The following is a 16,614-nucleotide window of genomic DNA, read 5'->3' on the forward strand; positions in this document are numbered from 1 at the left end:
AAAGCTACTGTTATTTTCATTTTCTTTGCAAACTCTGACACAACCTTTTAGTAGTGCATATTTTGCCCCAGTATCTCATGACTGGGAACATGCATTTCCTGATTTATATCTGAAGATTGCTCAAAAGACCTTCATCCTTGTTAAGTTCAATCATTTACTGTCTTTAAGCAGTGATGAGGCAGAAGTTCTTTGAGTTCTTACTAGTATATCTCTGTTCTAACCACTCCATAGTCACCAAAAGAATTTGGCAAATAGTGCCTTCTGGTCACCACAGATATTTGTTCTGCAACCAAAGCCTTAAGCATCAGATAAACAAATTAATTCAACTATGATAAACAAGGGCTTTCTCCTTCTGAAGCAGGGACAAAATCTGCATTACTTCTCCTCCTTCTCAGAGCAACCCACTGCTATGTACAGCATCTGAAGGGGGGGGAAACAAACAGCATGTGCTGTGCGAGTAGACAGCAAGCTGAGTATAACAACGGGAGGATTTTATGCTAGTGCCACTGCATTCTGCAATGTAGATATAACAACTTGGTTTAGTTTTCTATTAATTGAAGTAAAAATTCATAGAACATAAGCCAGCCCATATTGGAAGGAACCTTAAAATGTCATCTGGTTCAACCTTTTGTGGGAAAGGGAGCCTGGATGAGATTATCTTGCATCCTGTCCAGTCACGTCTTGAAAACTTCCAGAGGAGGCGACTCCACCATGTCAGTTGTTCCAGGAAATTATGGTTCTCTCTGTAAGAAATTTCTTTCTTACATTGGAAGGAAAGGTCTTGTGGCTCAACTTGCGCACATTGCCCATTACAAAAAAGAAGGCAGAATGTCCATCAATACCATTCTTTTAAAAGTCAGGTATTCAGTCACTTATCTTATTCTTTCAACCCGAATTATGAGTGGCAGAAGGCTATAGGTAATCCTGCTCTGTGTCAAAGGGGAATGAATATATTAACTCTCAAAATCTTTTCCAGTCCTGTGATTCTGTGTGTGAAATCTGCATTTACGCTTGTGGTAGTGAGTGCATCTGCTTTCATTACATATACTTGCCAGGAATACTGACCTAGGAAGGTAATCCAGCAGGAGTACAACTGTGTAGAACTTCTGTTGTTCTTAGAGGGATTTCCAAAAAAAAAGGGAGCAATAAAAGGGAGTTTCACCTATGAGAAAGCAAAAGGATGATTCTTTTGGAAGGCTTGGAATTTTTTGCACTTGCTGTGATTCAAAACTGGTCTGCAAATATCTAGTGGTACACCAAACTGTATCCCAAGTTTTTTGTCTTACTTTAATGCCTGGTGGTAGCCTGTCTGTAACTAATACACATTCTAAAGATATTTCTCATTTTGACTTTTGTATGTAGAGTACAGTGGTAAACATTGAGGAGGTTGGTACATTTGCAAAGAATATTGCCTACTAGAGGAAAAAACAATACTTCAAAGCTTTTCATTTGTTCCTTTTGCATTTCAGGTATTGGTGGTAATCTAGTAGCTATTCAAGCTAGCAGAATTTCTACCTACCTCCATTTACATAGCATTCCTGGAGAGCTTCCAGAAGAAGCCAAAGGTTGCTATTATCCATGCAGAACATATTATGGCACAGGTATGTATTAGTCAGGTAAAACTACTGTCTTATGTCTCCTCTCTGCTCCTGTGTGCCAGGCTGTGCCACCAGTGAGAAATGGCAATGAGCTGAACTTGCTGTGTGCAGTTTGAAGGCAGCAGAGGCTTGGTAGTTTCTTTTGCTTGCAACTGTTTGCCTGTGAGAATCTCAAGGAACTCCTGGAGGAGGCAATGAGTAGAGAGGAGCACAGAGAAGGGTGTAACCCTGGCAGGGGTTGAAGATAAGGGCTGATGAGGCAGGATGCTGTGATACCCACTCAGAAGGATTTCAACGTGCATCTTTCTTTAGCTTGCCTACCTGCTCTGAACTGTTGTCATTTACCCCCAGGAGTTCAAACCAATTTCCTGTTAGGACCAAAATTCATATATAACTTTATTACTAAGACAAATCCCTGATTTCCATTTCCAGTTTGCCATTTTCTTTCTGGATTGTTGCTTCACAGCTTATTCCTCCCCTGTATTTCCCACTTTCCTAATGATGTAGTAACTGTGGTGAAATGTGATGTGTGTATTACACTTTCATATTTATTAAATGAGTTGGAACAGATGTGAAAGTGGTAATTATGGGATTACTTTTTAGAAATATAAGGTACTTTAGAGGATGTCTTGAATAAGGAGTCCAAAAGATTGTCTTTCCAAAGAAGATTTAGGAGGTCACTGCAGCTCCAAAAATGTAGACAGTAAAAATCTGATATATTAACTGAAGAGCTTAACCAAGTCTTGATTTTTTTTAATTGTAGGAGCAAATAACAAATCAGCCCAAGTTCTGCTTCTTTTGGTGATTCCTGGACACCTGATTTTCTTGTATACAATCCACTTAATGAAAAGTGGACATACTTCCTTAACCCCCATCTTTATAGCAGTGTATTTGTTTGCAGCTCTGCTACAGGTAAGAACAAGTACAACTTACAAATGGTTGTATAAAGTCAAGTGCTTGAAACAACCCACATTTTTTCTGATTTCTAAAATCTCATGAATGGTATGAGGAGATATGGGTTAATAGAGGCTTTCAGCATAGTTCTGAAGTAACTAATTATCTCCACATACAGACAGCTTACACAGGTTTATCTGTACTGTGAGTGCTTTCCAGAAGACACTTGACTGCATTATTTCACAGGCATGCATCTTTCACATGATTCTTGGAACCATTAAATCTAAACCCCTCCATCATTTTAATCAACTGGAGGGGAAATGGAAAGAAGGAAATGTAGCATTTGTGAATAATGAATATTTCAAGGATAACTCTGAGAGAAATCTCCTAAAGTGGTTCATGTTACTGTTTTAGTTAATGTAGTCCAGTAGATGAGAATGTTACAGCTCCCTTGGTGTGTTCTTAATATTTATTAAAGTTTAAATTAGTCTGACAGTGAGCACTGTACAAGAAGTTGTAATTGCATTAATTGTTGAACTTTGTTACATTATTTTGGCTGGTCTTACCTTAGTGGTATGTTCTTACCCAGCAAGGGCAGTTCTTGAAAGGTGCCTGTTGAAATTGCAATGTCTCAAGGTGAAATAATTCATTCTGAGAAATCACTAATACAAAATTAAATGTTTTTATTAAAACCACAGCCAATTTTTAGCCATAACCTAGCTGAATTAACTATATAATGTTTCATTGCACCTTAAACCCCAAAACTGACTGTTCCTGCTGCACAGCAAAAAAGTAATTGAAATATCCATTATGTAAATATACATATTGCTTCTAAAAATTGTGACCAATTTAGTGTTAAAATATACACAGTATTATCAGCAGTGAATCCTTAATAAAATTATAAATTTTAATGTTCTGGATTTCTCTCTGTTTATCACACTACTATTTCAATAAGGACAGGTTTGAAAAACTGTTACTATTTTCAATGAGAATTTTATACCTTTTTGGTAGAACATAACTGGTAACATTCCAACCTTTGAAAGTGAGAGGATCAAACTAAAAGATATAAATTCCTTTTCATTTTTCTCTTCCATAATATTTCTAGTTTCCAGGCTTATCACTCCTTTTAGAATGTGTTTTCCTGAGAAAATGATGCTATTCCTTCACTCTGTCTGTTCTGTCTGTCTGTCCTTTCTAAGAACTTTTGAATCCTGTGCCCCATTTCAGTCAAGGTTATCTAAATCAAGCTCTCTTGGTGGTAACAATTTCCTGTAATTTTAAAAACAGACTGGAACAAGAGTCCCTGTTAATGCCTCTGCTGAAGGTGAGCAGTACTGAATGCAGTGTGATTTCAGCCATTATTAAACTTCGGAGATACCACATGGGAACCAACCTGAATTCATAAATCCAGTCCTCCTGCTCACAGAACTGCAATCATAACGTGTTTAGGGATACAAACCCTTTCTTCAGCAGCAAGGGATAGGGTAAGACTTGAGAAATGCAGAAATTTACCTGAGAACCAAGTTAAGGCATTATTGCAGGACTTGAGATCACACATTAATTCAGACCCAGCATCAGCATGTATAGCCATGTAAAATCGCTTTTTCCATCAATTCAGGTTCTGATTAGAATATTCAGCTTTGCGGTCATGCATCTCCACTGCAGTACATAAGGCCACACTTGATTTTTCTTGATTTTGCACCTATACAGCAGAAATACATCTTTTTTCATGTTTTCCCTGCTCCCTTTTATAGATGATTTTTACTTCTTTATCTTCTGTCTTTAGCCATAATAGGCATTTTGAGATGTATTTACTTGGAAACTGAGTAACAGTATTGCACACTGTAATTTCTCATGTATCTTTGACCAATTTACATTTTGAAACCCCACGGTTTTTAACACCTTCTGAAAATATTTAATAGGTTCCTTTCCCCATTTGAATTATTCTGCTGTTTTTCTAATAGTGATTATTGTATTGCATATCTCTAATTAGGGCCGATTTTAAATTTTCGGACAGACACTTCTTGCTTTATTCTTAAAATATTCAACATATTTTATTTACCTGTAAGTACTTCTGTACTGCAGTTGCATGCTTCTAAGTTTCTCCTTTCTCAAGGAAAACACTTAAATATTTGTATTCATTTCTCTTTCCTTTTTTCAATGACTTCATCTATGTACCTGGGTAAAGATCAGTTTTCAAGCTGCCGTTTCTTTTGGCATAATCCAACATCTACGGATCTCATTTTTCCAGAATTCTGTTGTATTTTTGTCCTCCCAATGAGACCTTTCTCAGTTCTGCTCTAAAACTGAAAACCTCACAGCTAATTATTATAATCTTAATTATCAACGAACCAAATCCATTGCCAGTCTTTTGAGCAGTGAGAGATCTGCATTCTAGGCCTTTTTTATAATGTATTTGGCTTTGTATTTATTTTCACCTCACATGGAAGGCATATGAAAATGGATGTTAAAAATTACAATCCTGCTTGCAAGCTATACCATTTATGTTTGAGGTGATAGATGATAATAGAATGCAATGATTCTCCATGGTAAGGGTTAATTATTGTCAGTCCTGTGTTTGAGGAAGTTTGGTATCACTACCTTGACCTTTGCAATTCCTTCCTTATGCTGAGCTGGGGAGCAGAAAGGGTAGATCAATAATCATCATGGCAATATTTAAATTAAAAATAAATTAAAAAATAATGCTAAATTGAAAAATAACAGCAGCAATGAAGTGGATTTTCCAGCTTTAAAATTCAAGTGACTATTGTAAGATGTTAAATTATTTAATGACATATCTTACAGTAGACTGAAATAGATTATTAATTGACTTCAAGGTCTGTTTATTATCTCTGACTGTCTAGCTCTGTGTTTATTTAAAATGGAGAGGAAGGGGATAGATAAATGGCAAAAGTAGAACTGGAATGTTAGAGTAAATGGAAAAAACCCAAGAAAATGTTAATGCAAAAACATTGATTATTACTTTTATATTTTTCTCTTCCTCTCAGTTTATGCTATTCCACATTATCTCTGCAGTAAAATTGTAACATATATATGAATTTTACATAGCATTTTAACAAGACTTTTACAGATTGTCTGTAAACTTCAATGTTCATCCCAAGGTGATAAAACGGAATCTTTTTCCATTGGAAGTTCTATGCAGTATTACTGAAGTTCCAGTCAGAGAGTTAAATTCATTTTCTTCCTAATCTGATACTTTGTTTGATTTTTGTTTTTTCATTGTTTGATTTTTGCTTCTTCAAGAAGCCTACCAGCTTCTTTCATCTCTCCTCCCTACCTGTTCTGAGATATTCTCCACAGTGTCATTTAATTGAAATAATTATGGGAAATAAATAACTTATGTGACACAGTGTACATTATCAATAGTATAATTTAGATATTTTTGACTGAAAAAATGCTATATAGTAACAAAGTACAGTTTCACTGAATATTCAGTTGTTTCTAAAAATATTAAATTAGGATATTTTAAGTAGTATAAGTAGCCAGTATTATGATCTGCATACTTTCAGATTCTCTATGAACAAAGCAGTTCTGGGTTTCTACATTTAAGAAAACACAGGAAGTATTTTATTTATTTTATTATTTTATTTTATTTTACTTTATTTTATTTTACTTTAGTGTTCCTACCTCTAATAGTATAGTTGTTTTTCTTCTGTAAACTAATACATATTCTTGAAATGTTCTTCAGTTACATTGGTAAATTGATTTCATTGAAATCCAAAGCTGTACTCTCTTTACCTTTACTGCGCAAATATTTATATTAATCTGCATTCTACTAAAACTTTTCAGCTAGAGTTCCGAAGGTCTGAATTAGCTCTGTAGTGAAGAGCTTCTTCTGTGTTTATGAATGGCAGCACCAGGGGAAAATAGAAATAAAAAGTGTTATGAGGAAAGTATACCCTGTAAGTATAATGCAGCATACAGTGTCTGGGAAAGCCACTGTGCCTTAATGGAAACCGTTATAATGATTTTAAACGTGTTTTGGATTTGGTGAGTGGCTTCTTATTTTAGAAGAATACTCTTTCCTTGAAAATTTTACAAGAAGGAATCACAGACGAACACGTGCCCGTGCACTGCACACAGTTACAATATGGCATTTGACCAATCAAGTTTGTATTAGTTGGCAAACAGTCCTCCTTTTATACCTCACAAAGGCACAAGTATTTTTTAACTGTATGAGGCTCTGCACTAAGCAAAGTTTCATCCTTGTCTTGTCAGCCTTTAGGAGAGCGAGAGCAGCCCTGGAACTGCCCAGCGTCAGTCCTGGCACAGGCTCAGAGCGTTCAAAGGCAGCCTCTGTTCTGCGTGCTCTCACTGAGCCAGTAAAACGCCCTCTGAGGAATTTTCACACCTACTAACCACATCTGAACACACAGTTATGTGAAAGACTCGGGGAATAAACAAACAATAGGAGATTCCCAGAGCTATTACCAAGCAAATAAGTAATTGCAAAATTCTTCTTACCCAGTGAAGGTCAGATGTGTAGAGTTGTGAAGTCACTTTTGAGGTGCTTCAGGGCTGTTTGGGGCAATAGAAAACCAAAATTCACCAGTGCTCCTATCGGCTTCCTGCTCACATCAAAAACGTCTTGGATTTCTCACTAGTATGAGGATTCTAATGATGGTATGGGCCCCTTTAATGTGGAAACATAACTCCTGGCATATACTGTACACTACAGGAAAATAAGGAAGGATGTGTTTATAGGCAAAATATTGATACATTTTCATACTGCTTTTTCTAACGGCAAAGGTTACTTTGGAAAGATAGAGAGTGTAACTGCTAAAGAGACAAGGAAATACAGAAACTAAAGTCCAAATCTGGACAGTCCTGTACCTTCAGTGCTTTCTTGTGGCAGCACGACAAACAGACTTACCGGATTCATTGGGATCTGTATGTGGATATCAATGGCTCCTTCTCTCCAGCCGTGCTGCTGTCTGTGGTAGAAGCCCAGATCCTACCAAGTCATTACCAGGGATAGATGATTTTGCACCTGGAAGGCTGAGCTTAAAGTGCTTGTGTATGTAGCATGACACGCTGAGTTATGGTCACACATCTCATTCAGACAGCTGAGAAACAGCCTGAAATTAGGACTGTTTTGGTCAAACAAACCAGGGTGTCTGTCAAAGCTACAAAGAAATCAGAGCGGCAATGTGGAAAAATTTGAATCAAACTGAAATAAAAAAAAAGTTGCTTCTTACAAAATTACATCAATATAATCAAATTGACTTAGAAACCACTTCAGATTTTACTTCAGTGATGTTTTAGTTTTACATAAATAAATGTATGCTATGCTGCCTGGGTACTTGGATACCTCAGAGTAGCCAACACCACTTAGCTACAACACAAACAGCAGCAAGAAAAAACTTGCTGTTCAGTGGTTTCTTTGCAGCCAGACATTGAAGGAAATCTCTGTATGTTTGAAGGAAATAGTGCCTTGTTTCTCCTGGACGTGATACATAGCAGATATGCTACCTGAGAAGGCAGTAGAGGAAAATTGCTTTTGAAGAATGTGTGTAGACCCTACTCTGAGAGTTCACTGACTAGAGATTTCTGTCTGTGGACAGTGGAAACTCAGCAAGTTCAGTGTAGATCAATTACAAGCACTTCACAGTTACTAGTTAATAACTGATGAAGACATCAAAAACCATTTAAAATTGGAGACTTGTACTATATAATTTGAATATTAACTTAATGTAGGGTTAAAACCACTAGAAGACCTAAGCCATAAATCTGGTGAAAATGACAGTCAAGACACAGCAGTCTTTGGAGCTCCTTAACTGGGATTTTTTACTCATAATTTAAAAAGAAATAAACTTACCTCTGAATTTCATACACTGGTAAGAGTTCTTATGCAGTAATTATAAGATCTTTTCAAAGTTACATTATAGGGCAATTTTGAGTCAATATAATTTTGAGAGTGAAGGAGACTTAAACTACATTTGAAAAGAGATTATCTCAGTTTATTTGCATTTGTGTTTCCTGTCTAAAGTAACGGAATGCAACTATTTTGTAGTGCACTTTCACATGGAAACAATTTAAGGTGCAATCAGTACTACTAGCAACAGGCAGGGTGTACTGTCTGGGGCATAACTGCCACAGACCCAGAAATAAACTGCTTAAGGGTCTTTGTTCTACATACTAAACTTATAGTTGAATCTTGATAATACCAGTCTGAAAATGCATATGAAACTATATAATATAAACTTTAATTTTCCAGTGGGCGTGGTCCCGGGGTGTAAAGGAGAGCACTCTGGACTCTGAATCCCAAGGACCTGAGTTCGAGTCTCAGTGGGGACCGTCCCCTGGCAGTTCAATGCCTCCCTGCCATCCCATCTCGTCAGATCTCGGATGCTCAAGCAGGGTCAGCCCCGGTCAGTACCGGGTGCTGTGACAGTCCTGAGGACTTCACTGTCACTGTCCAAGCTCGCTTGGCCGTGGCAGATGGACCTCAGGACTTAAACAGTGGGGCCAGTTCTGCACATGCTGAGCCTCACCTAAAAAATCCACTGCACAGGCTGGAAGGGCACACCCAGGTGGGGAGAGCCCTGCCCAAATCTTCCTTTACAAAGTCTGCCCATACAGACATACATACATACAATTTTCCAGTTCGGTGTTGGAATTCACTAATCACAGCAACTACTGTATAAACTAATATAAAGGTGAATGATTCTAATCTGCCTTACAAATATTATGCATTTGAATGTTACACTTCTTTACACTGTGAATTTGACGTACATTCACTGATAAAATATGGACATGCTAGATGAAATAAACAATAAAAATGTAGCATTCTGCGACTTACCATTTAGGTTGTAGAAAGCTTAGACAGTATTAAGAATGTTTGGAAGGAGTTGTGTATCTTTATTTTAAATTATAGAGTTTCATTCTTTTCCTATTTTAGCCATCATAAGACATTAATTCCATGAGAAAATGCAGATGTGCTACATGCAAAAGATCAAAAATAACTTTTCCTTAGCTAATCTTGTTATTTGTATCTAAAGACCTGCAAAGAATGAAAGTAAATTTTGTGCACAGTAACAAAGGAAAAAAACGTGCTTTGTAATGTGTAATGTTCCCACTTTTAGTCTTGCAGTCGTAAGATTTGAACTTTAAATGGCAAAGCTCACTCATTAAGCATTTATATTCAGTTGGAGTTTGATACTCATCATTTGAATCAGAAAGTTCAATATCAAGAATTACTCTCTATTTCTGTTCTTTGCTGTGCAAAATAATATGGATACTTAAGTTCCTTATTTTTACTTTCTACATTATTAGGATTTGATAAAGAATTCACTCTAGCTCTTTCCCTACCTCTTATGCTTATTGCTGTATTCTGCTGAGTCTGTCTTCTGAGGACTTGTTTTGACAATGTGACAAAGGGTCATTTTAGAAATGTAGTCTAAATCTGATCATGTCTTCAGTTTCATTTTCTTCAATTTTGCTTCTAATTTTTTTCCCAGAAAAATAATAATATAGCATGATTTTCCTTTTAAAATATTGAAACATTAGGAATTTTGCTTGCATTTTTTGCAATACTGGCTCTAGGCTTTTTTTTTCTTTTTCTTGGTCAGTGACTATAGAGTGTCTCCCTTTTCTTAAACAGATATTTTTCTGTATATAGATATAGTTCTTTTTTACCCCTCTTAAACCTTGCAGTTACTTCATTTCACAGTCTGAACGAATTGCTAGAGCTCTGTTTCATAATTTTACTACTACTCATCTCCTTTTTTTTTTTCAGAAAACACTTAATTGTTGTCTTCCTCTGTATATTGAGTAATTTTAACTCACATCTTGAACATGTTCTGCATGTATTCACAAGCTTTCATGCTAAACACATAATTTTTGTACTGTCTCCATAGCCTTTTCTGTGATGTTGGTCCCTCTATGTTTTCCCCTCAAAACCAGCTCTTTTTCAGCTGGAAGTAGGACTGCTTTCTTCTTCATAGCATGAGTGCAGGGCAGAGGTGCACACTATTCATACTTCTGTGCGATCTGCCTTATTTTGCTGACATAAGTATCTGTCACTGATAAATCTCAGAAATGTGAAGTGTGTCTTGTAATGTGTTTTTTATGATTTTTCTTTTTTTTTTTTTTCTGATCTGTCAGGTCTTTGTGAGCGACTTATGATTTTAAAGTCAAGACTGTCTTTTAAAAACTCATGGTAGGGTTCTTCCCCCCCCCCTCCAGAAATAATAGTTAATTGATTACTTTTATTGCTCCCTCTTAGTGTGATGAGAAGCAAAATCTTACTAAAGATTTAAGTCACATTGATTAATTGATTACTTCTGTCTTGCAGCACAAAGTAATGTGGCCAAATAAGTAACTATTTCCAAATACCAAGCCCTATAATTCTTAAATGTTAGTGAGTTTCTAGCCTTGCACATGCATGATGGATGATAGTGTTACTCCCTCACAGAAATAAAGGCTGGTGAACACAGTCTCATAACTTACTCTGTAAGCACTATAGCCCAAGTGCCATCATACACTGTTAAAAGCTTCAGTTAATATAGTATGTTATAACCTTTTTCTATTACTTACAGAAGCCATACTTGTTATAATTTGCATTACTTTTTGTGCACCCATAGGTTAATACACATATATTCCCAATAATTATTTGGGAAGGTTCACAAAAACTTAGTTTTCAAACTCCTAATCTTTCACAGAAGTCCAAGTCTGCTATTTCAGGGTGGAAAATATATAGACAAAGGAATGGTTTTCACATTTTAAGAGTCAAAAGTGTATACTGTCATCTAAATTGGACTGTATATATTATGTATAATTGGTTGTGTTATATAAATGCAGTATATATTTTTCTTGGAATGAATGCTCTCATCTCCTGATGGAACGTCCGTAACTATTGTTGATGTGGGGCACTGCAGGGTCTTCTGTGCACATCCTGCAGGACATGTTAATGTGCAGGATCTTTTATAAACAGGCCTCTTTTTGTCTCTGTAAGAAGAAGGAGCTGACTCAGAGAATCTGATAGTCTTCCAAAGAAAACATCTGTTTTAAATATATTTGTTTGGATTCCAGGCAGCACACCTAGGACTTGCATAATTAGCTTAGACTACAGAGTTCCCTTTTCAGAAGATACATTTATATAAATAAGCCATGCATTTTTCATTAAGCAAATACTCCTTCCTTTCTCTTTAAGAAAAAGGATTAGAAATTCAGGCTTGTATTTTAACATACACTTCTTCAAGGCAAAGATTAATTGAATTTTTTTTTCAACACAATTTTTTGTATGACATTAATTTTGCTGTATTTACTATGGAGAAGTGTCTTGCAACATCAGTGTTTCAATAAATGAGTGTACACATTTATAAATATGTTTTTTGATGCCAATAATTGATTATTTACTAAATAAAATGTAATATTGTACTTTTTACTACTTTTGATGATTCATATTCTTTTAAATGTACGTAATGGAATTTTTAAAAAATTAATTTTGGTAGTAACTGTCTCAAATTCACCCTTCTTAAAGATCTGTGTAACTAAAAATACATAAAATACAGTGTTTATTTCATCTTAAGCACCTCTTTAGAAGATACAAGAAATGGAACTCAGTTAGTGGCCCTTTCTCCATTCATCTTGTGCCATACCACACCACATGATTCCACTGAACCAGAATCTCTTATCATACAGCTGTGCAACATTAAAGGATTCTTTTCTAAAATTGGATTAATGATTATGCATACCTTTGGTATTAAGATCAAGCCCCTCAGATATTCAGACATTCACAGCTGGGAACAGAATATTTTACTTTGGGACAAATTCAGCCTGGAGTGAAAATGTCATGATATATATTGCAGGTGTGCCTTACTACAGAAGGGCTGAAGATGGTATTTGAGGCATAAAATAGGTTTTAGGCAATTTCTGCAGTTCATACAACCCAGAGGAAACTGTTCTTAATTTGACCTGTTATTCTTTATATCACATCTGATTTCAGGTCCGTGCTACACCTGTGGAAACAGGAGTTATGCCTGGGTTGAGTGTATTCATGTGGGATGACATGATTCGGTTCTGAATTATCTCAAAACCCCACTTATGCTCTCTCTGTACAGAGTGATGTATTATGTGAGAAGTGTAGTGGCATGTTTTGTTGTACTTTTTGCTTTTTCTTGCCTTTTTTGGAAGTTCCCAAGCATAGACTGGATCAAGAATGCTGTCAGTGATTTGATATGTTGCTTCCAGATTGAGAGAAGTTGGCTAAGTTTCCCTCTCTCTAGTTGTGGGGAGTTTTAGTGTGAAATTCATTCATATTAATTATCTATATTTTTTCAAAAGCAGTTGTATACAATAGTTCTGCATAGTAAGGAGAGAATAATGTTGGTTGTTGACTTCCTTTTGATATAACTTATGTAATAATAATACAGATTTTGTTTGTTTGATGTTATGTAGGTATTTACTCTGTTATGGATTGCTGACTGGATGGTGCACCACTTCTGGAAAAAAGGAAAAGATCCTGACAGTTTTTCTATCCCTTACCTTACTGCACTGGGAGATCTGCTTGGAACTGCCTTATTAGCTATAGGTTTTCATTTTCTGTGGCTCATAGGTGACAGAGATGGTGATGTTGGTGACTAATTATTCCAGTGGATGCAGTGACTTTTCCTGGAATATTGACAAGACCAATCACTCCATTTGAAGATCCTCAAAGTGATTGTTCCATTTGGTCTAAATCCAGTTGACACAGACATAGAACAGCCTTAATGATTTTAGTTTATACTTGGATGGAACTGGGATACTTGAGACCTTTATACCGAAACCAAGGTGAATTGCTCGTAGTTGAAGACATCTGAGTAGACACAATGAGGGGCAGATCCATCCTTTATCAAGTTTTAAATTTTCAAAAGATCTGGTCTTTTAAAAGAACAGTCCCCTACCTGTATTGTGAACCAGAACAATCTAATTGCTCATTCAGTGGTGATGAAGAAGAGGATAAGACCCAATCAGTGGCTTGTCTTGTCTTTCCTTCCCAGGGATGAAGTGGGAATATTTATTCATTTTGCCACAGGAGTGGTTAGGAGACCTCAGAATAATTCAATTCATAGACATTACCTGAATAGTTGATGATATGTTCTTATTTTGCAATTTCAGTGCTGTAGCTCTCTGACCATTGCAGAGTTGATATCAATAATGACTGTTATGGTTATTAGAACCCTGATTGTCCACTCATTTTGTCACAAGCTTTGTTTTCTGTATACTAATATGACCATCAGCATTTATCGAATTAGATACTTGAAGAGTGTCTGCAGGGCTGAGCCCGTTCTTTTTGTGCTAAAAGAGCAACCTAATTATTTTGCTGTTGTGATTTATTAGAACAAGAAAATAGTAAAGGCAAATAATGTGACACTGACCTGATCAATAATAATGGATGAATGATTAAAACTCCTTGTGTTGGAAAGTGTAAGTTCATTTAGCAACTAAAAGATGTTTAACCCACTGATATTAATGGTGTTGTCATGGCCAGTATCCTGATTTTAATGAAGTATTTAGAGGTGTTGATTTCAACTGTAAATATGGATCCCTGCTTAAAAGTTAGGGTATTAAAGATGAAGTTTCTTTTTTAGGCACTTAGGAAGTTACATCAACTTCTCAAATTCCAGAGCTATGTCATCCATTTCTAAGCAGAAATCTCCACGAACAGGGGATCTGCTTTCAAACCATGGAAGTAATATGGTCACTAAGGAAAATGACAGCTTCTGAGTGATTTCTCCTATTTGTAGACCTCAATATTTCAAATAATACACTGATCATGATGACTGTGGTTGCCACTTTGAAAAAAAGGTACTAATTGCTCTGGTTTAAAACCTAATGGGAGTTCCTCACAGCATATGTTTTTAAAGACTATAGCATACATCCTAACTGCATAATTAAATAAACAAATCATATTTTAAATATTGTAATTGAAAATTTTAATTCTGAGATTTAAATTAGACAACTAAATCCATATATCAGCATATGTTTTAATCCTGTAAACAGTAGTCATGTGCTTTATGCATACAAATCCTTTTTAATTTGATGGACCTACCCAGATGAGTAGATTATGTGGGTAAGTGTTAATGGGACTTTTATAGGTGTTGGTCACCTTAAACTCTTTGGAAGTTCAAAGTGTTTGCAACTTTGAAAATTAAACCAGCTATTCAGTGCCTACACATGGATTAAGATGCCTGGATTTTAGCTCCCTCATTTAAACACTTTTATTTAAGCTTTTTCTTACAGTTATGATAATGTAGTTGTTTGAATGAATCATATGTACCACATCTTTTTATTATGTGAGAGAAAGATGAAATCTTCCTGACTTCAGGTTCTCTGACTTTTCTTAGTTTGTATTAATGTTATTTAAAATAGTTTCTTGTATGTAGCATTGCGGGAAATACTCCTATTAAATGGATTAAAATGGAATAGATGTACTTTTTTCAATAATGATTATTTATTTTTATGCTGATGCAAATTGTTTTGCTTTTGTTAGAACTGCCATCTGAATCAACTAAAGTGGCATTTCAAGCACTTTACTGGAGTTACTGGATTTTAAGGTCATTTTTAAGTGAATTGCAGGATTCTTAAAAATTAAAATATCTTGAGATACTTGTAATCTGTGCTTATCTGATGTGTGAGGGTGTTGTAGTATTTAGTCATGCCAATATCCTTAGTGTGTTAAATATTTTCCCAGTAAGTAAGCAGCTGTTGGTACAGTTTGCTGACAAATTACTCAGAGTTTAGATGACTGAAGTAGGGAAAAAACATTACATGGGTCAAAATCAGTAAAACTTGAAGAAGGAAAATACATTGACAAAATGGAATAATCTGGGCTTGAAAACAGTAAGTGATTGGAAAGCGTAATGGGAAAATTTGGTACTTCACAAAGGGGAAAGTTTGTTGCGTGGTTGAGAGAGCAAAACCCATATTGTGGGAAAGAAAAAGGTGCAAACTTCCACACAGCGTTCATTATGAGAGGCAGGAGCAAACAGAAGGAAGTTATTTGGAGAAAAGACTCAAAAGGCACAGCCAAACTTGTTTCTCAGGAAGGGAATAAAAATATAACTGGTGTTGAAAGGACTTGGAGAAGAGGTGTAAAAAGAGATACTTTGGGGAATAGTGGAAGTGAATGCTCTCAGATATGATTAGAGAGGAATTTGAGTGAGGAAAGAAGTATGACATTGATAAAACAGGGAAAGTCTTGACATCTGGAAGAATAAGGTGTTAATAAATAATCTATGATGTGGAAAGAGGTTTGATTCCTATGTAGAAGGAGCATTTTAGAAACTTACAGGGTTTGAAAACTCTTCTACCTCGTGTTAAGAAGGCAAAAAGCTCTTACCACGAGTTCTAGGGGAAGTAGTATTCCAGCCATGAGGATAATATGGGAGGTGGCACAAAAGAGTACTTGGATAACAGAGAATTTTATCATGTACTCAAAAGCTGTACTGCCTAAACCAATTTTAACTCTAGTCAAAGCAGCCTTTTCACAGTATTCCACCAACTTGATTTCTTCAACACAGCCCAGGAAGAGTGAATTACTTCACTGTATGTGTGGGTAAGAAATGTTACCAGAAATTTTGTCAGAGAAAAACTGTGCTTTTTGTACTGCTCAAAACATACAATTGAAAGGGACATCCTGAGATATTATTCTTTGTCTTGTTATCGTAGTAGCCATATTTTATAATCTTGCAGATAAAATGTTGGCTCTTGATGTTATCCTCCCTTCCACCTGATAGAAGATTCTTTCAAGCCTTGCTTTATGATGTCCTGCCTAATTAAGGCTATGGCTGATTCATATCTATTTGCTTTTGCATCAGTATGGAGCACTTTCTTTGATTCTTACTTATATCAGCTAATTCATCTCATTTAAGCTGTAGGTCATCTTAAAGCACCTCCTGCAACTTCTTGTACCATTTGGACCAGCCAAAAGCTGATGCTCAGTAATGCTTGGAATGGTCTTGTTTGATCATTCTTACTGTCTGTTGGTTTTTTTTCTCTGCTTCAGAAATATCTCCAGGGAAAGTAGAAGTACAGGGGGGTTATTTGAAATCTGTGTCATTTTCCATTCTCAAGGGCTTTGTGACCATCTCAGTTGCTCTAAGAGCATGTATGAAAG

The 16,614-nt window shown here is 35.9% G+C and overlaps 1 protein-coding gene across 3 annotated transcripts in view; it reads left to right on the top strand.

Moving 5' to 3' along the window:
* The window catches only part of SLC41A2 (solute carrier family 41 member 2), a 51,500-nt gene extending 36,396 nt beyond the window's left edge, over nt 1-15,104 (top strand). For all 3 annotated transcript variants that reach the window (XM_071551046.1, XM_071551049.1, XM_071551048.1), the window contains 3 exons: nt 1,470-1,601; nt 2,362-2,510; nt 12,915-15,104. In XM_071551046.1, coding sequence (XP_071407147.1) covers nt 1,470-1,601; nt 2,362-2,510; nt 12,915-13,100 — 467 coding nt within the window. In that variant the 3' untranslated portion in view covers nt 13,101-15,104. The remainder of the gene's footprint in view (nt 1-1,469; nt 1,602-2,361; nt 2,511-12,914) is intronic.
* The last annotated feature ends 1,510 nt before the right edge of the window (nt 15,105-16,614 follow it).

The sequence above is a fragment of the Pithys albifrons genome, chromosome 3, assembly GCF_047495875.1.
Source record: "Pithys albifrons albifrons isolate INPA30051 chromosome 3, PitAlb_v1, whole genome shotgun sequence".
NCBI classification, from domain to species: Eukaryota; Metazoa; Chordata; class Aves; order Passeriformes; family Thamnophilidae; genus Pithys; species Pithys albifrons.